At 35.4% G+C, this 25776-nt stretch overlaps 16 protein-coding genes and 7 pseudogenes across 23 annotated transcripts, besides 3 other annotated features; 13 read left to right on the forward strand and 10 right to left on the reverse strand.

Moving 5' to 3' along the window:
- Positions 1-50: 50 nt before the first annotated feature.
- TVAGG3_1038780 (uncharacterized protein) lies at positions 51-827 on the reverse strand (the record flags this gene model as incomplete). Its single annotated transcript, XM_051255409.1, has 1 exon — positions 51-827. A coding segment is annotated over one exon (777 nt), but the record flags the coding sequence as incomplete, so codon positions are not given.
- Positions 828-965: 138 nt separating this feature from the next.
- Positions 966-19423: a mobile genetic element.
- On the forward strand, positions 1743-2135 carry TVAGG3_1038800 (phage tail repeat-like family; the record flags this gene model as incomplete). Its single annotated transcript, XM_051255410.1, has 1 exon — positions 1743-2135. One exon carries the CDS (start codon positions 1743-1745, stop codon positions 2133-2135), a length of 393 nt encoding a protein of 130 aa, XP_051080984.1.
- On the forward strand, positions 3108-3509 carry TVAGG3_1038810 (annotated as a pseudogene). The gene has a single exon. A coding segment is annotated over exon 1 (402 nt).
- Positions 3529-3684, forward strand: TVAGG3_1038820 (uncharacterized protein; the record flags this gene model as incomplete). Its single annotated transcript, XM_051255411.1, has 1 exon — positions 3529-3684. One exon carries the CDS (start codon positions 3529-3531, stop codon positions 3682-3684), a length of 156 nt encoding a protein of 51 aa, XP_051080985.1.
- On the forward strand, positions 3704-4288 carry TVAGG3_1038830 (phage tail repeat-like family; the record flags this gene model as incomplete). The annotated part of the gene is made up of 1 exon (XM_051255412.1): positions 3704-4288. The coding sequence occupies one exon, from the start codon at positions 3704-3706 to the stop codon at positions 4286-4288; it is 585 nt and encodes a 194-aa protein (XP_051080986.1).
- On the forward strand, positions 4332-6469 carry TVAGG3_1038840 (annotated as a pseudogene). The gene has a single exon. A coding segment is annotated over exon 1 (2138 nt).
- Positions 6802-7386, forward strand: TVAGG3_1038850 (uncharacterized protein; the record flags this gene model as incomplete). The annotated part of the gene is made up of 1 exon (XM_051255413.1): positions 6802-7386. One exon carries the CDS (start codon positions 6802-6804, stop codon positions 7384-7386), a length of 585 nt encoding a protein of 194 aa, XP_051080987.1.
- Positions 8157-9071, forward strand: TVAGG3_1038860 (organellar and viral DNA polymerase type B; the record flags this gene model as incomplete). Its single annotated transcript, XM_051255414.1, has 1 exon — positions 8157-9071. One exon carries the CDS (start codon positions 8157-8159, stop codon positions 9069-9071), a length of 915 nt encoding a protein of 304 aa, XP_051080988.1.
- Positions 9870-10236, forward strand: TVAGG3_1038870 (annotated as a pseudogene). The gene has a single exon. A coding segment is annotated over exon 1 (367 nt).
- TVAGG3_1038880 lies at positions 10325-11163 on the forward strand (annotated as a pseudogene). The gene has a single exon. A coding segment is annotated over exon 1 (839 nt).
- TVAGG3_1038890 (uncharacterized protein) lies at positions 11198-11674 on the forward strand (the record flags this gene model as incomplete). The annotated part of the gene is made up of 1 exon (XM_051255415.1): positions 11198-11674. One exon carries the CDS (start codon positions 11198-11200, stop codon positions 11672-11674), a length of 477 nt encoding a protein of 158 aa, XP_051080989.1.
- On the reverse strand, positions 11694-12143 carry TVAGG3_1038900 (protein of unknown function, DUF4106 family; the record flags this gene model as incomplete). Its single annotated transcript, XM_051255416.1, has 1 exon — positions 11694-12143. The coding sequence occupies one exon, from the start codon at positions 12141-12143 to the stop codon at positions 11694-11696; it is 450 nt and encodes a 149-aa protein (XP_051080990.1).
- On the forward strand, positions 12606-13040 carry TVAGG3_1038910 (uncharacterized protein; the record flags this gene model as incomplete). The annotated part of the gene is made up of 1 exon (XM_051255417.1): positions 12606-13040. A coding segment is annotated over one exon (435 nt), but the record flags the coding sequence as incomplete, so codon positions are not given.
- TVAGG3_1038920 lies at positions 14269-14759 on the reverse strand (annotated as a pseudogene). The gene has a single exon. A coding segment is annotated over exon 1 (491 nt).
- On the reverse strand, positions 15838-16371 carry TVAGG3_1038930 (protein of unknown function, DUF4106 family; the record flags this gene model as incomplete). Its single annotated transcript, XM_051255418.1, has 1 exon — positions 15838-16371. One exon carries the CDS (start codon positions 16369-16371, stop codon positions 15838-15840), a length of 534 nt encoding a protein of 177 aa, XP_051080992.1.
- Positions 16746-17297, reverse strand: TVAGG3_1038940 (protein of unknown function, DUF4106 family; the record flags this gene model as incomplete). The annotated part of the gene is made up of 1 exon (XM_051255419.1): positions 16746-17297. One exon carries the CDS (start codon positions 17295-17297, stop codon positions 16746-16748), a length of 552 nt encoding a protein of 183 aa, XP_051080993.1.
- Positions 18383-18937, reverse strand: TVAGG3_1038950 (protein of unknown function, DUF4106 family; the record flags this gene model as incomplete). The annotated part of the gene is made up of 1 exon (XM_051255420.1): positions 18383-18937. One exon carries the CDS (start codon positions 18935-18937, stop codon positions 18383-18385), a length of 555 nt encoding a protein of 184 aa, XP_051080994.1.
- An 832-nt stretch (positions 19424-20255) lies between the features above and the next one.
- Positions 20256-20483, reverse strand: TVAGG3_1038960 (protein of unknown function, DUF4106 family; the record flags this gene model as incomplete). Its single annotated transcript, XM_051255421.1, has 1 exon — positions 20256-20483. One exon carries the CDS (start codon positions 20481-20483, stop codon positions 20256-20258), a length of 228 nt encoding a protein of 75 aa, XP_051080995.1.
- A 92-nt stretch (positions 20484-20575) lies between these two features.
- Positions 20576-21258: a terminal%2Cinverted (terminal inverted repeat of Maverick-1A transposon ID:TVAGG3_1038970).
- Positions 20576-25776: part of a mobile genetic element that runs on past the window's edge.
- On the reverse strand, positions 21759-21970 carry TVAGG3_1038980 (annotated as a pseudogene). The gene has a single exon. A coding segment is annotated over exon 1 (212 nt).
- Positions 21984-22863, reverse strand: TVAGG3_1038990 (annotated as a pseudogene). Its single transcript has one exon. A coding segment is annotated over exon 1 (880 nt).
- On the forward strand, positions 23012-23630 carry TVAGG3_1039000 (protein of unknown function, DUF4106 family; the record flags this gene model as incomplete). The annotated part of the gene is made up of 1 exon (XM_051255422.1): positions 23012-23630. A coding segment is annotated over one exon (619 nt), but the record flags the coding sequence as incomplete, so codon positions are not given.
- On the forward strand, positions 24190-24679 carry TVAGG3_1039010 (uncharacterized protein; the record flags this gene model as incomplete). Its single annotated transcript, XM_051255423.1, has 1 exon — positions 24190-24679. A coding segment is annotated over one exon (490 nt), but the record flags the coding sequence as incomplete, so codon positions are not given.
- TVAGG3_1039020 (uncharacterized protein) lies at positions 25000-25563 on the reverse strand (the record flags this gene model as incomplete). Its single annotated transcript, XM_051255424.1, has 1 exon — positions 25000-25563. The coding sequence occupies one exon, from the start codon at positions 25561-25563 to the stop codon at positions 25000-25002; it is 564 nt and encodes a 187-aa protein (XP_051080998.1).

Genomic DNA, 25776 nt, shown 5'->3' on the forward strand with positions numbered 1-25776 from the left:
TAGTTGTATATGAAGCTAAGTTCTAAGTAAAACGCATGGTATAATGGAACTATTCTCTTTCTTCCATCTGTAGTAAACCATACTTGAAAGTCTGAAATACTTCCACTTGGTGGTTCATATAGCTTTGTAGGTTTTTCGTAAAAGTCATTTGCCAAGCATAAAAAAGAGTTTTGTGCACCAGAAAATGAAGCATGAACGATAATAGCATCTGAGTCGAAAACATTTTCATATGTTCCATTAGGGTTTTCGACTTCATAAAAGTTCGGGTGTACTGGATATTCTGCAGGCTGATTTAACATCCTCAGAAACCTATACCATGCCAAGTTGTTATATTTTGTAGAAATATAAACGTTGTCTCCAAGGTCTTCTATTCTATTGATTTTAACAGTTGCATTTTTCCTGTCATAAACAATATCGAGATGGTACTCTCCTTCGTCAATGTTGTACTGTTTTGCATATTCGAGATAGATATCGTTTATTTTTTCTTGAAAAGCTTGAAGAGTTGTTTCTAAGTTTACAAGCAAATTCACTTGTAAAAGTTTTCCCTGTTCAAATTTCTCATACGTACGTTTTTCTTTGTTATAGTATCGAACTTCAAAACCGACCGTAAATGGGAAACCATGTATGGCTTCTGAAATGAACTTCATTCTACGAAAGCCAATAGCTTTTGTGACAGATGGGTCTCTTAGCCATCTTAAGGGGTAGTCAAAACGATAGCCTTCATGCTTTACGGTCTCTGTCTCAAACTTTTGACCGACATTCGTAAAAAGTTCATCTAATGGTTTAGTTGTAGCAACTCTTGAATTTTCTTTTTCTATTGAAAGCATATTTTATCTAGAATAAAAATGTCGAAAGAAACAGCGTCTATGAGAGAGATACAACACAACCGACAACTCATTGTGCAAGCTCTAAATAAGAACACAACAAACTTTTCAAACTATTCTAAGATATCTGAGTCATTGAAAGAAGGAAACTTAAAACTGACGATAAACCCATTGACAGACGAGTTTCTGTTTCAAGACAGTAAGAACCATACTGTTTGTATAAATCCAACAAAAGGAACTTTAAACGAGAAACCTATAAAAGAACTTCTTTTGAAAGCAGATATTGACAACAAAGCTGACAAAGAGTATGTCATTGAAAAAGTTCAAGAAGAACACGACAGAGCAGATGCAACATATGCAACAAAAGAGGATGTTGAAAAGAAAGCAGATAAAACATATGTTGACGATGAGTTAGCATATGTGGCTAGTGCGTTAGTGAAGAAGGCAGATAAGGAATATGTGGATGAAAAAGACAATGAAATTATAGAAAGGGTTGAATGGTACCATGAACGGACAACAAAGATTTTAAAAACTAAAGCCGATACAGGATGGGTTTCAGGGTGTTTAGACCTTAAAGCCGACAAAGAAACTGTAGATATGTTGACACAAACGGTTTCAAGTCATACCAGAGGTTTAATGGAAGATGGACAACAGTTGAAAGAGCTTGAGAAAGGTGTTACAGAGTTAAGGAATACAAAAGCAGACTCGACATGGATAGCTGGATATGTAGATGCAACAAAAGAGTATATTTTCGCATGGACAGAAGGAACATACCCACAAAAATATCATACACATAGCATCTCTGACGTAAATGAACTTCAAGAAAAGTTAGATAAGAAAGCTGACAAAACAGAGCTTCAAACGTTAAAGACTGAAATACTTCAAACACTATATCCTATAGGCTCTATTTATACGTCAATGAACTCTACCAGACCAGAAGTAGTACTTGGTCTCGGAACTTGGACTCAAATAGTCGACAGGTTTTTGTATTGTGCAAACTCTTCAAAGGAAACAGGTGGAAGTAAAACGATTTCAGGTGAAAACCTACCTGCACACAGTCATTACATAAATTTAACTACAGCTGAAGCAGGTTGGCATAAGCATAGATATTGGGATTGGACAGGAATGACAAAAGGTAAAGGATATGATGTTAAAGACGACGTTAAGTTTGCTATAAATTGTTACTGGAGTAACACTGAGGGAGGAGGAAGCCATACACATCGCATTACAGGATATGCAGAAACAACGGGACAAAGTAAAGACTACATGCCACCTTACATGACAGTTTACGCATGGTATAGAAATGCTTAGTCGTCATTTTCAACTTCTTTAGCATATTCGTCAGGAGTTGTCTTATATTTGTTAGGAACTGTCTTTGAAAGTATACCACCTTGAACTTTGACAAGTTTGAAACGAGGTCTGACAATAGTAGTTTTATCTTCTGCTTGCAGTGTGTACATTTTGCCATGTTTGCCTAAAACTTCATAATATTCTCTTGTATACTTTCTTCTATTTTTACGAACACGAACGTGAGTACCTGTCGAGTTCCCATTGTTGTCATAGTCAATAGTATTTTCATATGGGTCGCGTTTAGGTATTTCTATTTTTACTTTGTCACCTTTCTGAAGTTTGAAGCCCGGCATTCTTTCTTGTTTGTCTCTTTTGACTAAACTATTAAATATATAGTCTTTCTCTAAGTCAGGGTTGTTTTTCATTTCTTCGGGGGAGTGGTTTCCCAAACCTTTTTGTTTACGGCTATTGTAAATATTTAAAACTTGTCTCATCTTTGCCATGGAGAAGTGTCTATACTTGTCGTCATATGACATTTCATTTGCTTCACCACCTTGTGGTTGGTTTAAGTCTCTTAAGATTTTTATACAACTGTCAATGACACCAAGAGCAGAATGGTTTTGGTCGACAATGAAATATTGGTTTACATTTTTTGAACGCAGATAGTTTTTAATATCGTCTGATTTGAAAGAACTTTCATAGTCAGATGTCAGTTTTGTTGGATGGTATTTGTCAACGAATATTGTCAAAGCAGTTTTCACATCTAAAATATTTTTGGACCATAATGGTATGGCTTCACAGTATCTTGTGTTTTGACCAACAAATATTAGCCAATATGGTGGTCCATCTTCTCTATACCTCGGAATGTTTTCCAAGATATCCATAAACCAAGCATTTGGTGTTGAACTAAAGATTTTTACCATGAGTGCTTTCTTTGTTGCTTTAGAAACATACGGGTCCTTGTTTGAATTCGTCATTTTTAACCCATAAGAAATGGGTTTATTTGGCGCATTAGCAGGAGTCGCATCTAGATTTTTGCCCGCAGTGGGAACACTAGCCAGAGGTGCATTTGGAATTGGAAGGAAGATTTTGAGTACATTAGGTATACTGAAAGAGAAAGCACAACCTATTATACAAACTGTACAGAAAGGTTAGGAGGTAGCACGAGATGCAGCAAATCTTATTCCAAATCCTGAAACAAGAGGAAAAGTTCAAGGATGGATGGACAATGTAGGAAGACAAGCAGGAAACTACTATAACAAAGCAAATGACTACTATAACCAAGCAGGGCACTATATGGACCAAGGTGAAAGATTCTTTAACAGAGGATATAACCATGCACAACAGTGGGTAAACAACAACCAACCTCAACCGCCTCAAACGTGGGGAATGTAAAATTTTTTACTGGGATGAAATGAACAATACAGCATTGAGACAAATGGGTTCAAGATGGCTTTGTCGGCTTCCAGCAGTTACACAACCACGTGTTTGTCAAGTTCTTCCTATACCTCAGGAAGTTTTAGACCGACTTAAAAAAACTAAACAACCAGTTGAAAACAAACCAAACTAAAATTTTTTACTGAGATGAAATGACCGAAGAAGTTGAAACGGTAGATTTGACACCACAAACAAAAAGTTCAGAACCATTGTCAAAACCTGTCAAAGAACTTACAGATGAAGAGAAAAATTCAATAATAGAAAGTGTGAGGTCTGGAAATACAAACCCTAACTACAAAGTCACTTTTCATAAAAATGGAACGGCAAGTATCTCAAAAAAGAAACAGACTCTCACAAATAAAATATTGAAGTCTGAAGGAACTAAAGAGACAACAGATGGAAAAGTTTACTTCACTGACCAACAGTTCATTATAGAACATCTCATTGACTTAGAGTCGAAATATTCTAAACTTTACAACAAACACAAAAAGTTGAAAGGAAAACAGAAACAAATGGCATATGACATTTATGAAGATGTTGACGACACAACTATTCCAGCAAGTGAGGTAAAGTCAGATGAACCGAAAAGTGACGAAAAACCAATAGAAGAAGATAAACCAAAAACTGAAGAAAAACCAAAACCAAAGTTTAGTCTGGAGACTAAACCAAGTCAACCTTCATTAGCTGGTATGGGTTGGCGTCAAAGACTTATGGTAGCCGGTGGTTATGTTAAGTAAAGAAAAAACATTTTTTATTTTTATAAAAATGCCCCCGTATAGAATGGACAGAAGGTCTGCTAGAATAAAAGCAGAGTTAGAAAGATATGGCTGGAGAGTTTCAAAGAAGTTTAAATATAGGAAGGGAAGACCCATAAAAGTCTATGACAAATTGTCTGGTCTTCGCTACGAAATGGACTTGGAAACAGCACGTGCAAATTATCCAAACAGATTAGAGAGGTTAGAAGAAGAACGTCTTATGGACATGCCTTTCAATGTTAATGAACCGCAAGTTGAAGGACACGACGGCTTTGCCAGATTCTACTGGAAACATGACGAACAATTGCATCCCTTGAGACGGAAAAAAGGGAAGGGTGAAGATGCACATGCTCCCATGGAAAGAACAAGATATGCATATGAAAAGTACCGCGAAGTTAGAAGTAAAATTACTTCTGGTCGAACCTTTACAGTAAATTTTGACGAAGGAAAGAACAAAGAAGGCTTCATGGGTGTACTTGCTGCAATTCAAGACGGAAATAAGAAAGGATACAATCTCAGATTAACCGTAACAGATTTAGATGGTCATATCTACTATGCACATGGCAATGTCACAACAGCTGCACAACTTCTTGACGCTTTCAAGACTACAAAGAGAGAACAAATGTTTGACTCCGACTCAGATATTTTGAATGCGATTGAAGGAATTGCAAGCGTGAAGTTCGAATGGTTACAACCTAACCCTCAAGCAGTCAGACAACATGCTGGATACTTCCCGTTCAGAAATAAGTCTGACATTAACCTGACAAGGTATGGAATTTACAATTCAATTGAAAAAATTGTCAATGAACCTTGTATTCTTACATGTCTCAGGAACTCTGGTCTTGTTACAGATGAGAAAATGAAGTATCTTGAGTCATGTGTGAAAACAAGGTACATTCTCAGAAGTCAATTGTCAAAAGTTGCACCGTTGGCAAATGTGAATATCCGAGTCAACATACCTACAGCTAAAGGTTCTTCACATGACGACTATGTTGTTGACAAAGACTTACCATGGTTGAAGATTGTACTCATCCACAACCACTTCATGTTGAACGAAAGTCTTACAAACCATTGTTCGGAAAAGGCAAGTGCAACATTGTCAGAGCTGTTAACATTCTTTTCGAGAAAGGCTTGTTGGAACCAATTCCAGATGACAAGCTGACAGAAACTTTTGTACCAAAAGACGAAACAAACTTTTCATTGTTGGTAAGACCAAAAGTTGTTCCAGACAAAGTTATAGCACAAAAGAAGTACACAGTTCCAAAAGGAGTTGGATTGTTCGGATACCAACCTGAACCAGAAGAACTTCCAATGAGGTTGCAAGAACTTCAAGATGCTATAAACAAACTTCCATTGAGGCATCCAATCGACGTCAAATTGTATTGGAGAGCTTCTGAGTTAGGTCAGAAGGTTTTATATGAAACAGGTTGCTTTGACGATGTTTATGAGATAACAGGCGAGGTTTCTCAAAAGATAAGAGACTCACTTGAATTTCCACGAACTGGACCCATTGGTTGCGACAAGTTCGACTCATACGAAAAAATATACTATGTCGACCTTAACGCTGCGTACATGAGATTTGTCCAATATATTCCAACTGGAATTCCAAACGAAGATGGTGAGTTCCCGGGAAAGAACTATACAGTTGGAAAAGTCATACAACAAATGTATGATATTAGGAAAGCTTCAAACCCCAAACTTGCAATGACACTCAAATTGCTTATGAATTCGACATGGGGATATTCTATTAAAAAACCTCAAAAGATGAAGAGTAAACACTATGAGAAGGTCGACAACTTTGTTGAAAGGTTTTCTCCTTTTGTTTTGAAATACGAGTTCACCGAAGGTCAAAATGGCTTAGTAACCACAGTAAAACCTATTGTCGAACATTGGTCTTATCCTCAGTTCGCAAAGGCAGTCCTTGACAACTACAACAAATTCTTCTCCGAAGTCAAATCGAAAGTGAAGGTATACTATGAGAACATCGACGCACTCATGACGAACGAAGAAGGGTATAACAAACTCATTGAAATGGGAATGGTCGGTGAAAAGATGGGCTTTTTTAAGCTAGACAAGGTATTTTCCGAAGTTCATGTAATATCGAAAAGGAAATATTGGGCCATACTTGAAGACGGCACAGAAATAAAACATTGCATGAAATAAAAAATTGCATACCATTTTAAAACGTTTTTAAAACAGTATATTTTTACATATATTAAATGCTTCAGGTTGAAAAACAAAGAACAAAAGTAGCAGATACAAAACCGTTAGACTATATCTTTACAAACGCTGGTAGGAATATATCAGATGAAGAAATTTCATCCCGCACATATAGATTTGACTATCCAATTCGTTGGCTTCAAAGTCCTTCAGATGCAAAGGCAATAGGATTTAGAAGAGTTTTGTTTTCAAATAGAACTAATGCATTCATGTTCGCAGTATATTTTCATGGTCAGTATAAAGGTTCTGATGGTCTAATAGAAAAATTTGATGAAATGAAAATCTTTACAATTCGTTCAGACGAAAGTCTTGAAAAAACTCTAAATGACTTTCAAACTCAAATGAACAAATACTACTGGGAATTTCAAGAAAAATACCACTCTTTACTAAATGGAACATACTATCTGAAACTAGAATACGACAAGATGAACTCCACCGTTTCATTTCAAAAGATTGAAATTAACCCTCCAAGAGATACAGAGTTTTTATATTGGGGAGTAGACAAACGTTCTTGGGCACAATTTCTTCGGTTACTAAACCAGAACGAACCATTACCACCAGATGGTCCATTTAAATTTATACTCCCACCAGCAGATTTGACAGTTTATAGAAACGTGTTTGACCCTCAAAATGTCATGTGTCATGCAAGTTTCAGTTCAAGCAACAACAGTTTTCTATGTATCGGTAAGGACTTTTATGACTTTGCTTCTAAATTCTACGAACCACCTAGTAACAGTTTCTCTGACTTTCAAGTTTGGTTCACAACAAACGGTGTGCAGCATATAATTCCATTGTACTATGACTTTTATCTCGAATTGTCTTTCATATACAACTACGGAAAAGTGCTGAAAAAGTATTGAAAAATATATTTTAGATCTCACCAGGTCCCTCGGTCCCTCGGTCCCCAGGTCATTTTAACTTCTCTGAAAAAGTGTGACAACATGACATTTAGACAACAACACAGGAAATAGACTTCATCGTCAATGTTTTGTCATGAATTTCATCGTAAATGTTTTGTCATGACTTCTTCATCGTAAATGTTTTGTCATGACTTCTTCATCGTAAATGTTTTGTCATGACTTCTTCATCGTAAATGTTTTGTCATGACTTCTTCATCGTAAATGTTTTGTCATGACTTCATCGTACATGTTTTGTCATGACTTCATCGTACATGTTTTGTCATGACTTCATCGTAATGAGCGTAAATCAGACAAAAATATATTTTAGGTGAAGTGGTGAGATCTCACCTCTTTTCTCACCTCTTTTTTCACCCGTTGAATTTTCATGAATTTCCTTAAGATAGAAAAAAAATGAGTTAAAATGAGATGTTTACTGAACTGGTTGGATGCCGCCTTCTGAGGTTATGTAGAACGGCTGACCCAAGAAGTGGAACAAGACTTGTACTTTTTCAGAACAATGTCCGACGGTTAAGCCACAAACGAATGTCCGACGGTTAAGCCACAAACGAATGTCCGACGTACCACCAAAAAATATATTTTAGGTGAAGTGGTGAGATCTCACCTCTTTTTTCACCTCTTTTCTCACCCGTTGAATTTTCATGAATTTCCTTAAGATAAAAAATATATTTTAGTTTTTTAAAAAAATATTTTTTTATTTTTATTGTAAGAACATGTTAGCAACAACTTCACCAAACTCGTTAGTCATGAACCCAACTTCAATGTTAGTAGAGATGAAAAGCTTCATTCCTTCTTCATATACTTTCGAAACAGAAATCCAGAAGATAAAGCAAGAACTTCTCCAAGGAGATTTAGACTGTAGTGCGAAAGATGAAACAAATGAAGAATATCTTTATGAAATGCAGGATATTATTGACCATCTACCTAAACTTCCTGAAATACAACAACAAAAGCTTACTATTCCAGAATTCGATGAAATAGAAGTGAAACCAACTGACTCAGTAGAAACCAAGAAGTTCATACGTAAGGTAAACTATGAGTTTCTTGGATTTCATTGCAACCACAAAGTCATGGACAAAGACTGCGATATGGTATATAAAAATGTTTCTGACATATACAAATCTGAAGAATTTAAGACCTACGACAACTTTGTTTCGTTAGTTGCAAAATGTGTATGGCAGATAAGAGATAAAGATAGAAGAGGTAAGGTATGGAATGAACAGATAAAACCAGCAACCTTTGAGTTAAAGAAAACCATTGACGCCTTAGTTGTTTTAGCAGGTCAAATTTCAATGTACAATGCTAAAATGAACCCACAATGTTCAAAATGTAAAGCAGCAATGAGGAAATATAACTACTCCGTCAAAGAGATAGAAAGAATGCGAAACGACTATGCTGATTTAAAGGAAGAAGCAGAGAAACCAGCAGAAGATAAAATGGACATGTTGACATTTCTGAACAAAAACTATCCAACTGCTGACGATTTCCTTCTTTCAGATGTCAAGAAGAAATATAAAGAAACCTTCGGCATTGTTAAAACATTCGATATCCTCAGCGAAGAAATCGAAGCTACAAAACTGTTTAGGATTTCAAATATACATCGTACAATTCATGTAAAACGCTTGTGAAAAAGAGGTGAGAAAAGAGGTGAGAAAACAGGTGAGATCTCACCTCTTCACCTAAAATATATTTTTGCTGAGTAAAATGACCAAATTTCATTATATAACTGTTATGAGTGACGAAGAGAACTTTGACACTTCGTAAAAAAAATCCCTGAAATCGTGAAAAAATGACCAAATTTCATGAATTTCCTCATATGTTTGCTACCCAAGGAAAATCGAGGGTAGAGATTCCATTCGAAAATCGTAAAAAACTCTATGAAAATCGTGAAAAATTGCGAGTAGTAAAAAAAACCCACTCGCCTAAAACTCATGAAAATCGTGAAAAAACTCATGAAAATCGTAAAAAATTGCGAGTACGTTAAAAACCGTAGTCGCCTAAAACTCATGAAAATCATGAAAAAATGACCAAATTTCATGATATAACTGTATTTTTTTGACGAAGAGAACTTTGACACTTCGTCAAAAAAATCCCTGAAATCATGAATTTCCTTAAGATAGAAAAACAACGTTAGTTTTTTTAAAAAAATATTTTTTATTTTGTATGTAAGAACAGTAAATGACAAACACTGAGTTTGAAACAGTTAGAAAGATAGACAATGACACCAAAGTGGTTAGAATAGGTGATTTAAACGTAAGATACTCAAAGAAATACAAAAAATATTCTTTGTCAGACATTTTAACACTATCTGAAGGAAAGAAAGCACACGACTGGGTTAGAAATGCTTCTACTCAGAAAATTTTGACAAGAAATCCTGAGCTTATGATATCGGTAAGATTCTATGGAACAAGAGCATATCTTATAGACAAAAGTCTTATACCAGTAGTTTTGTTCTGGATTGACCCAGTTGTTGGATATAATTTCATAACATATGGTTCATTCGATACGGAACGTTGCAGTGAGGGCTTACTTTACATCGTTCAGAAACCGAAGGACTTCAATACAAAGAGATATAAGATAGGAAGAACATTTAATATAACTCAAAGATATGACAGTATAGTCAATAGAGTTAAGGTTGCGTTTGTTAACGATATGAGAGCTGCTGAAACAGAACTACTTGAAAAGTTTGAGAAAATGTATGGTGCTCCCACGAAAGGTAAAGAAACTTTCGAAGTAGATGAGATAGCTAAAGCTATAAAATTATTTGACGAAGTTGCTGAAAAATACATGTAAAGCGTTTATTTTTGGTCTTTTATACAAGATAGAAAATAGCGTTAGTTTTTATAAAATATTTTTTTTTATTTTGTATGTAAAGACAGATATGACAACATCAGAGAACACAACAACTGCTATCGTTCATGAAGCCATAAGTGAAGAATACGAGTACATACAGTTTAACAAACAGTTACGTCTCATTCGTTCGGTCAAAGATGACATGTACCAAATGCAAAGTATTTTGACAGCATGTTTTGCTCCAGATACTAAGAAACCACAAGACTGGTTTAGGAACCAAAGCACACAAGAATTTTTGAGCGAAGCACAGCGAGACATACTTTTTTCTGAAAATCGTGAAGAACAGCGAGTAAGTAAAAAATCTTACTCGCCTAAAACTCATGAAAATCGTGAAAATTTGCCAAATGGTTTGAGAGGCTGGTATGTACATAGACTTCTTGTAAATGCTGTTGCAATGTGGGCTTCAGCTCGCTATTCATGGTATGTTTGTAAACTTCTTGACGAAATTCATAGACAAGAACGTGAAGAGCTAGAGAACAAGCTTGAAGCAAAAGACAAAAACATACAGAAAAGAATACCACGTTCGGTACCAAAAGGAAAGGAAAAGAACTATAAGTATATGATTTACACTGAAGAGATGGAAAATGAAGAAGACAGAGATATGGTTATGTTGCATTTAGTCAGAAGAAACAACAAAAGCTTTACGACCTTGCTAAGATTTACAAATCTGACAGAAATTGGTTCTATCGCGAAAACTTACCGATTTCAATGACACCGAATGAAGATGTTAAACAGATAGTTCAAGATACGTTACCTCAAACACACTATGATATGAAAGGTTGTACAATACTTACATTCAAAGAAGATTTGCCGCTACTGAAGGAAAAGATAACAGAGTATTTCGATAACTTCAAAGAGGAAGAGTAAATGAACCATTTATTTTTCAAGCTTGACACCAAAGATGGCTCATGTAGCTCTAGATGGTAAATTGTCTTGTCCGAGTCCTTCTGGCATTCCGAGTCCTTCCTTCCGACAGGAAAAGTTTTTCCTTCCAACAGGAAAAAAATTTCCTTCCAACAGGAAAAGTTTTTCCTTCCAACAGGAAAAAATTTTCCTTCCAACAGGAAAAAATTTTCCTTCCAACAGGAAAAAATTTTCCTTCCGACAGGAAAAATTTTTCCAGTTGTCCGTCCGTAAACCATTCAAATTTTCGAAAATTGAGAACTTTTTGGCCGACCTTCAGGAAAAATTTTTCTTTCCGACAGGAAAAATTTTTCTTTCCGACAGGAAAAATTTTTCTTTCCGACAGGAAAAGTTTTTCTTTCCGACAGGAAAAGTTCTTCCTTCCGACAGGACACAAACGAATGTCCGACGTACCACCAACCGAGTCCATTCCAAAGCCAGAAGAACCGACAGCCCCAGCACCACAACAGACTAAGACTCAAACACTTACATTTTTACGCTTGACTTTTTACAATTTGAACTTTGTTTGCGTAGATGTGAATTCTGAAAGAAGTATGAGGGTCTTGTATGACTTTGTACTTCTCCCATAGTTCATGTCTGTCAAACTTACCTGCCATGGACTCTTTCATAAGTTCCATGAAATCGTCTTCGGACAATCCGGGGAAAAGTATGATATCAGTAAGTATTCTCTTTACATCCTTACTTAAACTCTTGGCTGTCTGTACACAAATGACAACTGAAATGTTAAAGTGTCTGAGCTTCTTAAGAATTCGACACATGTCTTGTTCTCTGTTCTTTAACAAAGGATGAGAAGCAAAGTCATCTAAGATAAGAAGACATCTGTGAGGGTAAGTCTTCCAATCGTAAGATTGCAATTTCTTCGAAAGGTACTCAATCTCTTTCTGTTTGTTTCTGAAGTGTTTCTTCTCTAATATTCTCTGCATTTCCTCATTTGGGTCTTTAAACTTAGAATTGACATACTCATTTATAGCATTGTACTTCAAAACTCTTCTTTGGTACTTCTTTATCCAATCTAACAACTCAGAGTCTTTTATACATACTAACTTAGACTTTTTTATAATATCTTTGAACGAATTTACGGTTTGGTCAAATTGACCCGAAGTACTACAAATGACTACTAACTCATAGAATGGGTTCTTCTCATCTAGTTCTTGTTGTTGTGCAGCCATTTTAAGATAAGTGAAAGTCTTACCCGACCCAGGTGGTGCGATTAGACCTGTTATACCATTCTGAGCAAATAGGAACTTGTCATGTATGGGTTTTATCTGAGCATTTTCCAACTTCCTCTTGTTCTTATTTAAAACATTCTCAAATTTCTTGTCAATGTCAGCAAACTTTTTTTCTAACATATTTTTAGAAAAATTAAAATTTTTATCTTTTAGGAAATGTCTAGCGATTTCGCTATCTATATTCGAGACAAGCTTTTCGACAGCAAAACATCTGTCGACCATAAAATCTTACATAGTGTAAACAAGAAAGGTGAATTTGTTCTAAAGTTCTGTTTCTGGGAATATGACAAGAACCATAAAACATTAAGCAGAGAAGTCTTAAAATTTGTCAATGACAGACTTGTTGACAGAGATGACGCCTCTTGGAGAGATGAAGTCCAACAAAACTTCTTAGAATGCAAAGAAGACACATGCGCTGTTCTTGAAAATGAAATAGAAAACAGAATAGAAGAGCTATTAAATGACAAAGCACTTTTACAAAAATATGGTTCTGAGAAGTTTGACATAACTCCACCAGAAAAGAAGAAGAGAGAAAAGAAAGAAAAGAAAGTAGAAGAAGAGAAGAAAGAACCAGAGCCAGAGAAGAAGAAATTTGACATGTAAAAATAAAATTTTATTTTTAGAACATTTCTGGGTCAATGTCAATGTTCTCTTCCTCTTTAGGAGCAAACACCGGCTTAGACTCTAAAATCTTTTTACCCAATTTACCTTGAACTTCAACTATCTTAGACTCATAATATTCATAAGTCGTCTGCTTTCTTTGGTTCAATAAGGTATAACAAGTTTGTATGCTTTGCCTTCTTTAAGGTTTGAGAACCTTCTGTCAAAACTTTCTTTGACTGTTAACAAACCTTCTATGTCTAAGTCTTCAATTTCGCACCATTTTTAGTCCACAATAGCAAACTTAACTGGTTCGATGTTCCAAACTTTGTCAAATGAAGACTTTTCAAAATGGTAGAAGTAAACATTCAAATATGTGAATAGGTCTAGTTCTTCTTTAAGTCCTGACATGTACTTGTTGACTGAGATGAATTTCGTCATCTTTTCTATCGGATAAAAAAATATTTTTTTTTTAAATTTACTCAGAAAAATTTTTCTTTGTATATACACCATTCTGAACATCTAAAAGACTTTTGACATTTGCCAAGAATGTTCGTTTAGACGCTGTCATATAACCATACTCTTGACAATACTGTTTATACGAATCGTACAATGACCTTTCATCTAACACTCAAGTCAGTTTCATCTATGAACAGTTCATATACACTCTTGTTTGCTTCTAACAATGTTGTCTCTCTTCGGTATGTGGAATTTGTCTTGGATTGAACTTAGAAATATCTAATGTCATGAAATATGAGAACAAGTGGTTGTAAAAGTCAGATGTCAAAGTTTCTGCTAAGTCGTCAAATATTCTGTATCTTGCATATGAGAATCTGACGTTCTGACAACTACATATCTTCTGTCAGAACTTTCTAACTTCATCGGAACAGCGTTGTTTGAAACCATGATGAAATTTGCAACATTTTCACAAACTCTTTGGTCTTTATACTTTCTTTCAACAACTCCAACTTTGTCTGTTATAAGACTCTTCAAAGCATCTGAGTTTAAAACCTTTGTTGTATCTATACTTTGAAGTTCGTTACATACTATAAGTTTCATATTCTCTATTGAAGAGTTAAATTTACCGCAGATTTTTCTAAGTTTGTCATATTCGGATTCGAATAGCCCTCTAACAGTTTGCATAAGATATCTGTAAAGAAAGTGTTCTTACCTGTTCCTTGTTTTCCAATTACAATGAGAGCAGTTTCATTTTTAGCACTTGGATGTTGTAAGATGTTTGCAAACCAACATAAGATATACTCATAGACTCTTTCGTTTCCATTGCATATAATTTCTTTGACATGGTCTAACCAAGCTTCTATAACATTTTCTTTCCATTCTACTTGTTTCGTATTTATATCCAGTGAAGATAGAATAGAAGTTTGGAGAAGGTGTATAGAACTTTATACCACGAACTGAAAAATCTTCTAACTTTGACAATAAGATATCCCAAGCATCTAACATCTTCATACCAACTTGTACGACTTTTATTTTCTTAAGTTTCTGTTTACATTCTTGTTCTGAAACTATTGTTGCTCTTGGTTTGTTAAAGACTACATCCCATTCTTTCATGACATAACATTCTGGGGCAGAGTCGACATAAATGACTAAACGTTTCAAATTCTCGACTGCTTTGTTATAGTCTCGAAATGGACACATATTTCTGAAGGCTTGGAAGTCATAAAAATCTGAAACGTCTATTCTGTACATTTTTATAAAAATAAAAAAAAATATTTTTTTTATTCTTGAGCTATTTGTTGATTTGTTCCATTTGTTGCATTTGTTGTTCTTGAGCTATTTGTTGTTGAAGTTGTTCTTGTAGTACAATACTTTCACCAGTTGCATCTTCCAATTCGAAACTTTCTGCGTCATTGACAAATACATAGGACATAAAAGTTTTACAGGAACAAAGTTTGCGTCAACTAAGGTTAAGTTTATGTTTGCTAAAGTGTTTGAGTTTACTAAAGCTGAAAACTCTGCATTCGAATGAACAATAGGCAAACCAGCAGAGAAAGTGTTGTTTATACGCATGAGTATCTTTTGGTCATAGTAGTTTCTGTCGACATTCGAATAGCACTTTGAACCTAAGTTTGAAACAATATATAAAATAGGTGTGCTTAAAGTCAATGGAACAGACAAACCTTGTATGACACCTTTTCCTGTTATAGGAAACTGTTGGTAGTAAAAACCAGATATAAGTTTTGTATTATAGCTCATATCGTTTATAGTAAACTCAGTCGGACATCCAAACATAATGAAACCTGCTCTAGTTGCAGCACATGTTACATCCGTCCTTAAAGTATTAAATAAGTCAACAAAACCTGTTGGTGGTATATCTGAGTAAGTATCTTCAAAGGAGTATTTTTACCATTCACAACAATAAAATCTTCTGGTGTCAAAAGAGCAAAACAGGCTTTAGTCGTCATCGTGTTTAAGGTCAGTTTACAATATCGTCCTTGAGGACTTTGTAAGTTTGTTTAAGAATTATATGACTCAGGGTTTTTAGTCGTAATAGTATAAACCACTAATGTCTTCTGCCATTTACATATATTTAAAAGTTTTTCTGAAAGTGGAGAAGAACTTCATCTAAACTTTCACATGGCGTTTCTTGAAGTTCTCTGTCTAAGAAGTTCAAATATTTTGTAAAGACATAGAACTTTCCTTTGTCTACACGAACAAACAAAACAGGGTCTTTCATATCGTTCAAAAGTGTGTAAAGTCCTTTACATGAAATAAAGTCTATATTGTTTTTCTTCAAACATCTTTCAAGAAGTTTTGACATTTTTACTTAGCAAGTAAATTTTAATGAAATGTTGTGGTCGTCAAATATTTTTATGACGTCTGGGAAACTATATTTTAAGTTCAACGTTTCACCTCCTTTCATAACGTATATCTTGTCAATGACATTATATGAAACACCACAGCAAGCAATGTCGGGTTCTATTTCTTTGATGTTTATATCGTCTGCCTCTGTCAAAAGTTTCAATAGTTCTTTCAAAACTTCATGAGGTGCGATGACATATGAGTTCACTTTTACAGGGTTGTGTTCGACCAAGTTTAACATTAGACCTAAAGCTTGACAAATCTTCTCCTGAGTTTTAAGTTTGTCTTTAAGTTGTTGGTAGTCGTTTCGAATATCTGCAACAGAACTTAAGTCTCTGCTAACTTCAGGGTATGTTGGTTCTTTTACAGGAACTATTGTTATACCATCTTCGTCTTCGTATGGTTTCCCCACTTCAACATCTCTGTCTTTGACATTGACAACAACACTTTGACTGTTTGTTTGAGTTGGTGAATTTAACTTCACATCTGCCATCGCCATTAAACCTTTTGAAACACTTACGCTTCTATTTTCGGAAATGACATTTTACTTAGAATAAAAAGATGGACGTATTTGAGTATCTCTTCGAATTGAAGCAAAACAAAGTTTACACACACAAACAATACAAGTTCATTGACAGAATAGTTCTTTACACAAACAATGGAAAATGTTATAGAATAGCAGTCTTTGCTGAACCAAAATATTTTCATAAAGCAAAGAAAGTTGGTATAACCGAGATGGTGAAAGTTCTTGAAGCAGACAAAAATATAACAACAAACTGACCGATATTTCTAAAGGTAAGTTTATAATACAATATTATATCAAAACTGGCGTACTGTCAATATTTGACGGAGAGAAGTCAATTCAAGAACAACTTACTGACCTGCTGCCAAAATCTGCTCGATGGAAGCTGTCGTTATACCAATCTGAGGAGCCCCAGCAGGTTTCATCGAACGAATCTTCAAAAGAGCATCTTCCGTGAAAAGTGCTATTGGTTTTGTAAACTTCTTTGCTTTCAATTCATCTGGACCGTCTCTGTCACCAGTATATTGTATTTGAACTGTACCAACAGTTGAAATACCACCCATAAAGTCTTCTGAGTCAGCAAATGGAATGCCAAGCCAAAAGTTTGAACGGTCTCCATTTGTATATTGAGTGTTTTGAGCTCCTGTATGGGTCCATACTTTCACATATGGCATAATAGAACTTTGCATTTCAGGGTTAATGGTTGTTGTGAAGTTGTTGTTAAAGTTCATAGCATCTAATGTCAAGTTGTATGACCTCATATCCTCAACTGTAGAATATTCTTCTCTTGGATAGTATTTGCCATCTATGTTTATATGATATTTAATACCGGGGTTGTAGAAACAAGAATAGTCATTTATAGTTCGTCTGAACAGTACAAACATAGTATCTGCATGTTTCATTGCAGTTGTCAAAGCAATATCTGTTCTTGCACCTGGGTCAGCACTTTGGTTTCCAACTTCACCTGCAAAGTCTTTGACAGATATTTGGTGTATAGGGAACATAAGTGGAACTGCAATATATTTGGCAGCTAAAGCATTTGAAATATCTGGGTCCAACATATAGACTGCAAGTCTGCTTTCTATTCTCTTGCATTCAAATTTTTCGCATGTGAACTTAACTGGGTCCCAAGCAGTTCCAGCAGCATTGAAGTAGTAGTTTACTTCAGTGTTGAGGTTTGAGAAACCAAAGTCTAAGTCAACTTTGTCTTTGCAAAAGTCACAGAACTTGGCTCCACCAGTTCCAGCTACAGTAAGAGTGAATGGGTCTTGTGTTGGTGCAATGACTAAGTTATTTTTGCTTGGAGTAAGTTCGATAGAAATTTTTCCTGCCCAGTTTGGCAAGTATCTTAAAAACCTGAAGATGAGGAAAGATGACAAAGGAACTCTAAGTTTCAATTTTACTTTGGTTACTGCTGCTGCAGTTTGTCCAGAAAGGTCAACATAAACTCCTGGAACGTTAGGGTCAAGTCTTCTTATTTTCTCAATAGTTGCATACTGGTCTGTTTGTTCTCTAGCTTGTGGTTGTACTGAGTTTCTCAAAGCGAACCATTCATAGTTTGCCCATGTTACTGTTTGAACTAAGTCAGAGTTAGAATATATCTTATATCCCATGAAAACTTCTGGAGCATATTGGTATCCGACATAGAAAATTCCATTGCAACCTTTCTTGTCAGACAACTTGGCAGAAGGTTTTATTTCAATGTCTTGTTCCACGTATAAGAAAGAGTTGTCAATAGAAATAATATGAAACCTGTCGCAAGCAATATCTACTGTTGTTGAAGAACCTTCTCCAAACTCACCTACGTTTCCATAAGAAACAGCAGTTGTATATTCGTAAGTTCCAGGAACTATTTCTGACCTTCTAATGGCATTGTCGCATTCGTTATACCATTCGGAAACATTTCCATTCATGGCATCCAAAACTGTTGGCGTTATATTCTGAGCGGCGTACATTTCATATGGGTAAAAATATAGAATAGTTGGATTTATATGTCATAATAGAACCCACGTGGACCAAGCTTTACTTTCTTCCTGACTGAGTTTTTAACTCTTCTTTTTCCTTCATTGCCACTACTTTCACTAGATGAAGTTACTTCTTCACTACTTTCACTTTGTTCTACTCTTCTTCTTTGGTGTCGCTTTGGTAACTTGCCCTCTGCTTCAAGTTGTTGCATCTTTGCCTCATGTTCATCTAGTATGTTGCAAATTTTCCATGTCCTTTTTGCCTTTGGGCTCTGGTCGCCCATCTCAGGTAACCTATATCCTAGAAAGAGTTTGTCATAGTTTGTATTTGAGTCGTCGCTTATTGTTTGCATGACTCTTTCCTGAGTTTCCGGTTCAAGCTCTTCAAACAGTGCCTGTCCATATGGAATATGCTCGTTTCCAAATATATGTTTTTGTAGCCATTCTGGTTTTCTTTCCATGTTACCAACTATATCTTTTGTGAATGGGAAAGCTTTTACCCAATCTTTCAGTCTTGCGTCGTTTATTTCTGTAGTTGGTTTTATTTTGTCAAGGAACATGTTTTTCAATACTAACATTTCATTTGGTACTGTCCATTTGAGTTTTCTTAAATATTCATCCCTTCTCAGTTCATCGTCTGCAAAGTAAGTTTTTATGACATTTTGTAAACTTTCGTTTGCAAGGTCATGTACAATAGGTTCTCTTCCTTCTCCCTCCCTAACTTTCTTTCTAAACTCTTCACCAAATATACCATCTCTATGGTTCTGTGTAGTTCTTTGAGATAAATGTTCTAGAACGTCAGGTGTTATATTTCCATCAGCCATGTTCATTTCATACTGGTCCAAAATATCTGCATGTTTCATATCTTTCAATGGCATTAAAGCCGCGCTTAAAATACCAGCTATATCTGGTTCACCATTGACTTCCATTGCGTCTACAACTTCTTGGAATTGTGGTTGTAAGTTTATGAACCACCTATCCGGGTTAGCTTTATGACCCCATCTCATTGTAGTTCCATCGTCTGCAGAAACAAAAGTAGGTTTGTTTCCATCTTGGTTAGGTTCTGAATGAACTTTAAACAATGTTTCATTTCTATATGTTTTCTTGAAATTTAACCTTTTATTTTCACCGAGTTCATCCGAAGATTGAACGTTAAATGCTCGTAAGTAAAAAGGGTTGTTGTATTTGTGTACATTTTCTTTCAGTGCTTCCATTCTATGCTGAATATTTTCATCTGGTGTTGGAGTCTTTTGTATGTCGGCAAACATTTTTCGATATTCTTCTACTATGTCAGCCGAATTTTTTTAGACTCTTGGAAATATTCCATATTCTCCGCATACTCTTGTTGAGGGTCAAGATTTTTCGGCTGTTCCAAATCTTCATCTAGTTCTGTGAAGTTAGTTTCCAAAGGAGTGACTTGTTCGTTTCCTTCAGGCTCTTCTAGCTGTTGTTGCTGAACTATTTCTTCCATGTCTGGTTGTATCTGAACTAGTTCTTCCTGTGGAGTTTCTTGTACCTCATCTGCTGGCATTTCATATATTCCGAGACCGTTTTTAACAACTTCCCTTTCTAAGTCATCCGGACTCATAAACCTTTCTTCTTTCGTTCCGTCTCTATTTTTTACGCGTTTCATGACGGGAGTTGAATTGTCATTTAGCTCTGACATCAAATATCTCGGAGTAAATTCAGTCATGTCATTTGGATGATATGCTATTAAATCATATCCCTTAGCGAGCTTGTATTTTCCAGGTTTGAAATTATATCCCATTTGGTGCTGAACCATAAAGCTAAATAGGTTCGGGTCAGTATTTCCATCCTTGAACTTTCGAATAGCTTCTTTATATCTGTCACTAAAGTCAATACTATCTGGGTAACCATAGTCTTCCTTAAGCCTTTTTAAGAATTCTTGGTTTCCTTGTTCTCTACTTCTTTTATGTCCTTGCTCTGTTTGTGGTTGTTGTTGTGCAGGGTTTTGAACTGTTGGTTGCTGTGCTGGTTGTGGAGGTGGTTGTTGTGCAGGGTTTTGAACTGTTGGTTGTTGTGCTGGTTGTGGAGGTGGTTGTTGTGCTGGTTGTTGTGTTGGTTGTTGTGTTGGTTTTGGTGCATGCCTGTGTCTATGTCCATGTGACGATGTAAATGTTTTAGGTAGTCCTGGTGCAGGTGCTTCTCTTGGAGGGTTTGGTGGTATATAAATTCCAACAGCTGGTATATAAGTTAGTTAGTATACAAGTCTCGTGTATGGAGGCACTGCGTTCCTCCATACGCAATACTTGTGAATTTGACACTTTACAAAACCGTTAACGTATATTTTACAACACAAACACAAACACCAACTTAACCTTAAATATTTATAAAGCCGCCAACCACTTCACCTCACTACTGTAAAAAATAAACGTTCTCACTTACAAAAGTATTGCAACTCTTCCCATTGCTTTGCTTCACACAACAGTTCATATTCTTCACTATTGCTGCTGTCACTCCAATCGTCAGAGTCAAAATCACTGTCAAAATAAATGTTAGTAAGTTTTGACAAAGCTAATGAAACACGTTTACCGTTTGTATCGTATGCTTGTATAAACTTTCCATTCTTCATTCCTTCATAAACGCTCAAACTAACTTTACCCTTTCTCCCTCGTATCTGATAGAATGTATTTTCACGAGGAACGAAGAACAAATTCTTGAACTCATGACCGTTGTAGTTTGTTATCTCAATAGTTTTCGTCATTTATATAAAAATAAAATAAAAATAAAATAAAAAATAAACTTAAAATTAATGATATCACCACTCCCACACGTATGAAAACATCCATTTAAATTTAGGTGAAGTGGTGAGATCTCACCTCTTTTTTCACCTGTTTTTTCACCCACTTGAATTCATTACTTTATAACTCTCTTCCTTGGTTTCTTTTTAGTTGCTTTCTTCACGTCTGTCTCCAACTTGACTGTCTTTCTTCTTCGTCCATAATGATACCAATTACTTCCACCAGTCAATGGGTCAAATGGTCGTTCATAAGGGTTTCCATACATTCCAAGGTCCGTATGGATAAACGCTGGTGGAGAAGAAACATTTTCTTTAGTTCCATCGACTCTATTTAAATGCATTGTTTCACCTTTCATCTGGTCATTAAAGTCTTTTGCGTGTTTTGCAAACTCATCGTCCTTTCCTAAAGCATTTTCTGACTCAGTCGCAACCAAATTGGATGCTTTATTTATGAGCCCTATTTTATTTAATCTTAACTTCTTTGCAACCCAGCCTCCAATCTTTCCTTTATTTGCATCTAATGTCTTCGAAACCCTTCCTCCACTCATTTTATTTACTGCGTCATAAGCTCCAAGTGCTTTTGCTCCAAATGCTAATGCTTTTGTTCCCATTGCGCCTAAAGCTGCCCAAGCTACCATTTACACCATATTAAAATCATCTCTCTTCAATATTATCTCATAAAAGTTCTCGTTACTGGAGAAAGTCAATGAAACATAAGCGTTCTCACGGGCTTCGCCCTCACCGCTTTGCGGTCTATCTAACTTCTTTCTTATCTCATCTATTCGCTTCAAAATGTCTGAACAATTGCTAACATCTTCTACAACAGTTATTTCATCATGAATGACCTTCAAGAACAAGCTCATTTAGTATGCAATTAAAATCATCTCAATAATGAGTCCATCCTTTCCGTCTTTGGGTAGCACAACATCTTTCATTGAAGAAGGTTCGACAAGTCTTATGTTAAACTTACTGACAAAGTTTGTTATACTATAATGCTTCGGTGGCGAATACATGTAGTTTGAAAGACATAATATAGATTCTTCAGCAAATTCACTTATACTGGATTTTATAACAATGTTCTCACGAGACCAAACGCCACCAATTGACAATCTTGTAAGCAATCCTGCTGAGCCTTCTACTGTAAATGTCGATGGTAACATTCCACGAAGGTCATCTATTGACATCTTTGAGTCACTGAATTTAAATTTTCTTAAAGCAATCGTCATTATCTAACCATGCAATAGCTTTGAAGTTTTCATTCGAATATACATCTGCTTCATTAAATGTAAAACCTGACTTCTTTGCAGAGATGACTTTAAAATCTATTGAGTTTGTTTCAAAATTATATGCTATGGTAACTTCTGAAGGTAATGGATGCCCTTCCGCAGTCAGTTGTTCTCTCACTACCGTTTGAAGCTTTGTGTTAAAAACTTTCATGTCATCTCCTGTGTCTAAGTTCACATACACAGCAACAGGGAAACTATCTTGCTTCTTTGTTTCATCATTATATCTCAAAACATTAAAGTTCTTCAATAATATTGTCCTTCCTGCTGGAATACTTCGAACCTGTCTGATTTCAATAGCTTTCTCACCTCCTACATACTCTACCCAGTGTCTTGGATATTCATAAGTATACTGACTTTCTTGAATTTTGGTTGGTTTCATCATAACATGTTCATAGTATATCTTTATACTCTTGTCAGTTAGACTCGGTGCTATGTTCTGAATATTTCTGACTTGCATTTTTAATGGAGATAAAATGAAGCATTTAATACATGACGTAGATGAAGACATGAATGAAAGCAGTGAAAAGCTCAACAGTTCTCTTATTCTTCCTTTCAGTAAGGACTATGAGTTCTGTTCAAATGGTGTTTATTTCTATTGTGGAAAGATGGGTTCAGGTAAGACATTTAACCTCATTCGTCATATACTCATAACAGAGCGTTTAGGAAACGACTCTTACTATGACCAAATCATTATATCAGCAACTTCAGACTCTATGGACTCAACAGCGAAAACATTTATGTCAAAAGTTCAAGCCTCAGTCGTTAAAGTTCCAGATAGCGAACTCATTGAATTTCTTCAACGTTACATTCGACGTAAGAGAAAATATTATGCTATTGTAGAGTTCATACAGTCAGGAATGCAAAAGACTTCAGAAGAGATGGAAAGAATTATTGACAAACACCACTTACGTCAATACTCAGGAGTTTACGATATGAAAAGACTTACAAACTACATTCTGTCAAAACTTTCAAAATACCCCTTCAAAAAGTATCCATCAAACACTTTATTAGTTTGTGACGACTTCGCCGGAAAAGGTTTAGTGTCAAAACCAGACTCACCATTAGCTAACATCATAACTAAAGTCAGACATTACCATTTAACTGTAGCAATACTTATGCAAACATGGCGTTTCCTTGCTTTAAACATAAAACGTCTCATAACTGACTTCGTTATCTTTCAAGGTTTCTCACGCTATGATATTGAACTCATTTGGAAACAGTCAGGTATAACATTACCTTTTGAAGAAATTTGGGAAGCATATAAGTCTCTCATCTCTCCTCGTTCATACCTTGAGATTCATATCATGACTAATACCATTAAAGTCAAAAATATTCCATGGGAACGACCAACATTGTTTTAAAGTTTAACCTTAATTGACTGATGGTAAACAAATTCCATGCATCTCTGTCGCCATTTCTGTTAATATTTTTGCTGTCATTCATATCATCCACTTCCCCATCCGTTAGCTTTTGAGGATATGTGTTAGAATAGCTGTTCTTAAATGAAGGCTTTTCACCTTTGAGAGCATAAACTCTATAACTTTCTGCATACTTTATGTTTGAACCTCCTGAGCCATCATTGACATAAATTTTTATAGGCTTCCACCCTTTGTTCATGTTCCTGCTTCTTCCCTTAGCTCTTTTGTTCAGTAGTTCTACATCTTTATACACAGCTCCTGTCTCAGTGAATTCAACAATATTTTCATTCGTTAGCTTTACATTCAAACCCTTGTCGAGTATATTGTTCATTTCATACATATAAAAGGTTTTTATTCTATATGAAATGAGAAGCAAATCCATCTTAGCTGGTGCCGTTAATGTTCCAATTGAACCAACATCAAATGTTGACTCACGAACGACAAACAATATTGTCATAAAGAACTATAGTTCAGAGTGTTTGAAAGAAAAAGAACCAGATCTTAAGTCGGTGAATTTAAACACAGCTTCAAACGCTAACGCTACATCAGATGTTAAGTTAGAGTATCCACCACTGGACCAAATTCTTTCAAGAGAAGCCAACGACAACCCTTACACAAATGTTCAAACAAATCCTTCAGATAACGTAGACCATTACCTTCTTCAGTTATACCAAACAATTTTACTCAAAGACGATAAGAAGCTTTTGATAAATCTTATAAGTAAGAACCAAATAATTCTAACAAAGGAGGACCTTGAAAATGTTATATCACGAATAACAGGAAAGCAATGTGTCATTGACTATCTCGACCCTGAAATCGAATGCTGTGGTCAAACTCCACTATTCATGAAAATAGGTAACATCCGCATCATTGAAACACCAGGAACTACAGGAGTTGAGTTTAAGTATAAATATTCGAACGAGTATACAAAACTTTCAACGACTATAAACTTTGTTTGAAATATGTTTTAGTAAATTAAAGCAATTTGTAATATCTATCCAAAACTTCTTCAACAGTATCGAACTCATCTTCATAATGCAAACCTAATCTTATTGACTTGGTGCAGTTTTCACTAACACAATATTTTTCTGTTCTCTTGACTGACATAACTAACTCATTTGTTTCATCAAACAGCAACAACCAAAGTTCATGACCTAATACATAACATTCATACTTTATATTTTTAGCTCTGAGTTCTCTTGTAAGCTGTTGCATTTAATATTTTCGAAAAAGTCAACTTCAACAGTCATTCGCACTGGTGCCTTCAGTTCTACAGGCTCTCCTTGAAAGTCAACAAGTCTGAATTGCATGTCTTTCAAATTATGAGGACTAATGCGAACCCATTTACCTAAATGAGTTGCTATGACAGGAACGTTTGGAATGAACATTGAATTGACTGCATAACAGAAGGATTTATATTCTACTGAACCTTTACTATTAACTCCTGAAATACCTGTGACATTAGCTATTTTTGACTCAACGTACAAACAATTACCATAACATACGTATGGAACAGATTTCATCTCAATCGTTTTGTCAACACTTTTCAAAGGAAATGTCATATGGTATGCTCCCAAAAGAAGTTGTACTCTATGACTCATTCGTGTTATCTTAAACTCCTTCACATAACTGAACTTCAAAACTCCTGCAATAAGTTTAACATTCATTAAGTTTTCTTCGTTATCCTTGTTTATTGTAGTATTTATGAGAGCATTTAACACTCCAGCTAATGTTTCCATCTTATATTCTACATTATTGTGAAATCTTATTTCGTGCTTCTTTCCATCTATTTCAAGCTCCATGAAATCTGTTTCATCTGTTATAACGAATGAAGCGATAGTATTGAAGTCAACCATTCTGAATGCAAGTGGCTCATTCTGTAGACCTAAGTTTGTTTGTAGCTTTACTGTCCCGTATTCGTTTGGGTCTGTACTTTGCAAATAGAACAACAT

The sequence above is a fragment of the Trichomonas vaginalis genome, chromosome I, assembly GCF_026262505.1.
Source record: "Trichomonas vaginalis G3 chromosome I, whole genome shotgun sequence".
NCBI lineage: Eukaryota > Parabasalia > Trichomonadida > Trichomonadidae > Trichomonas > Trichomonas vaginalis.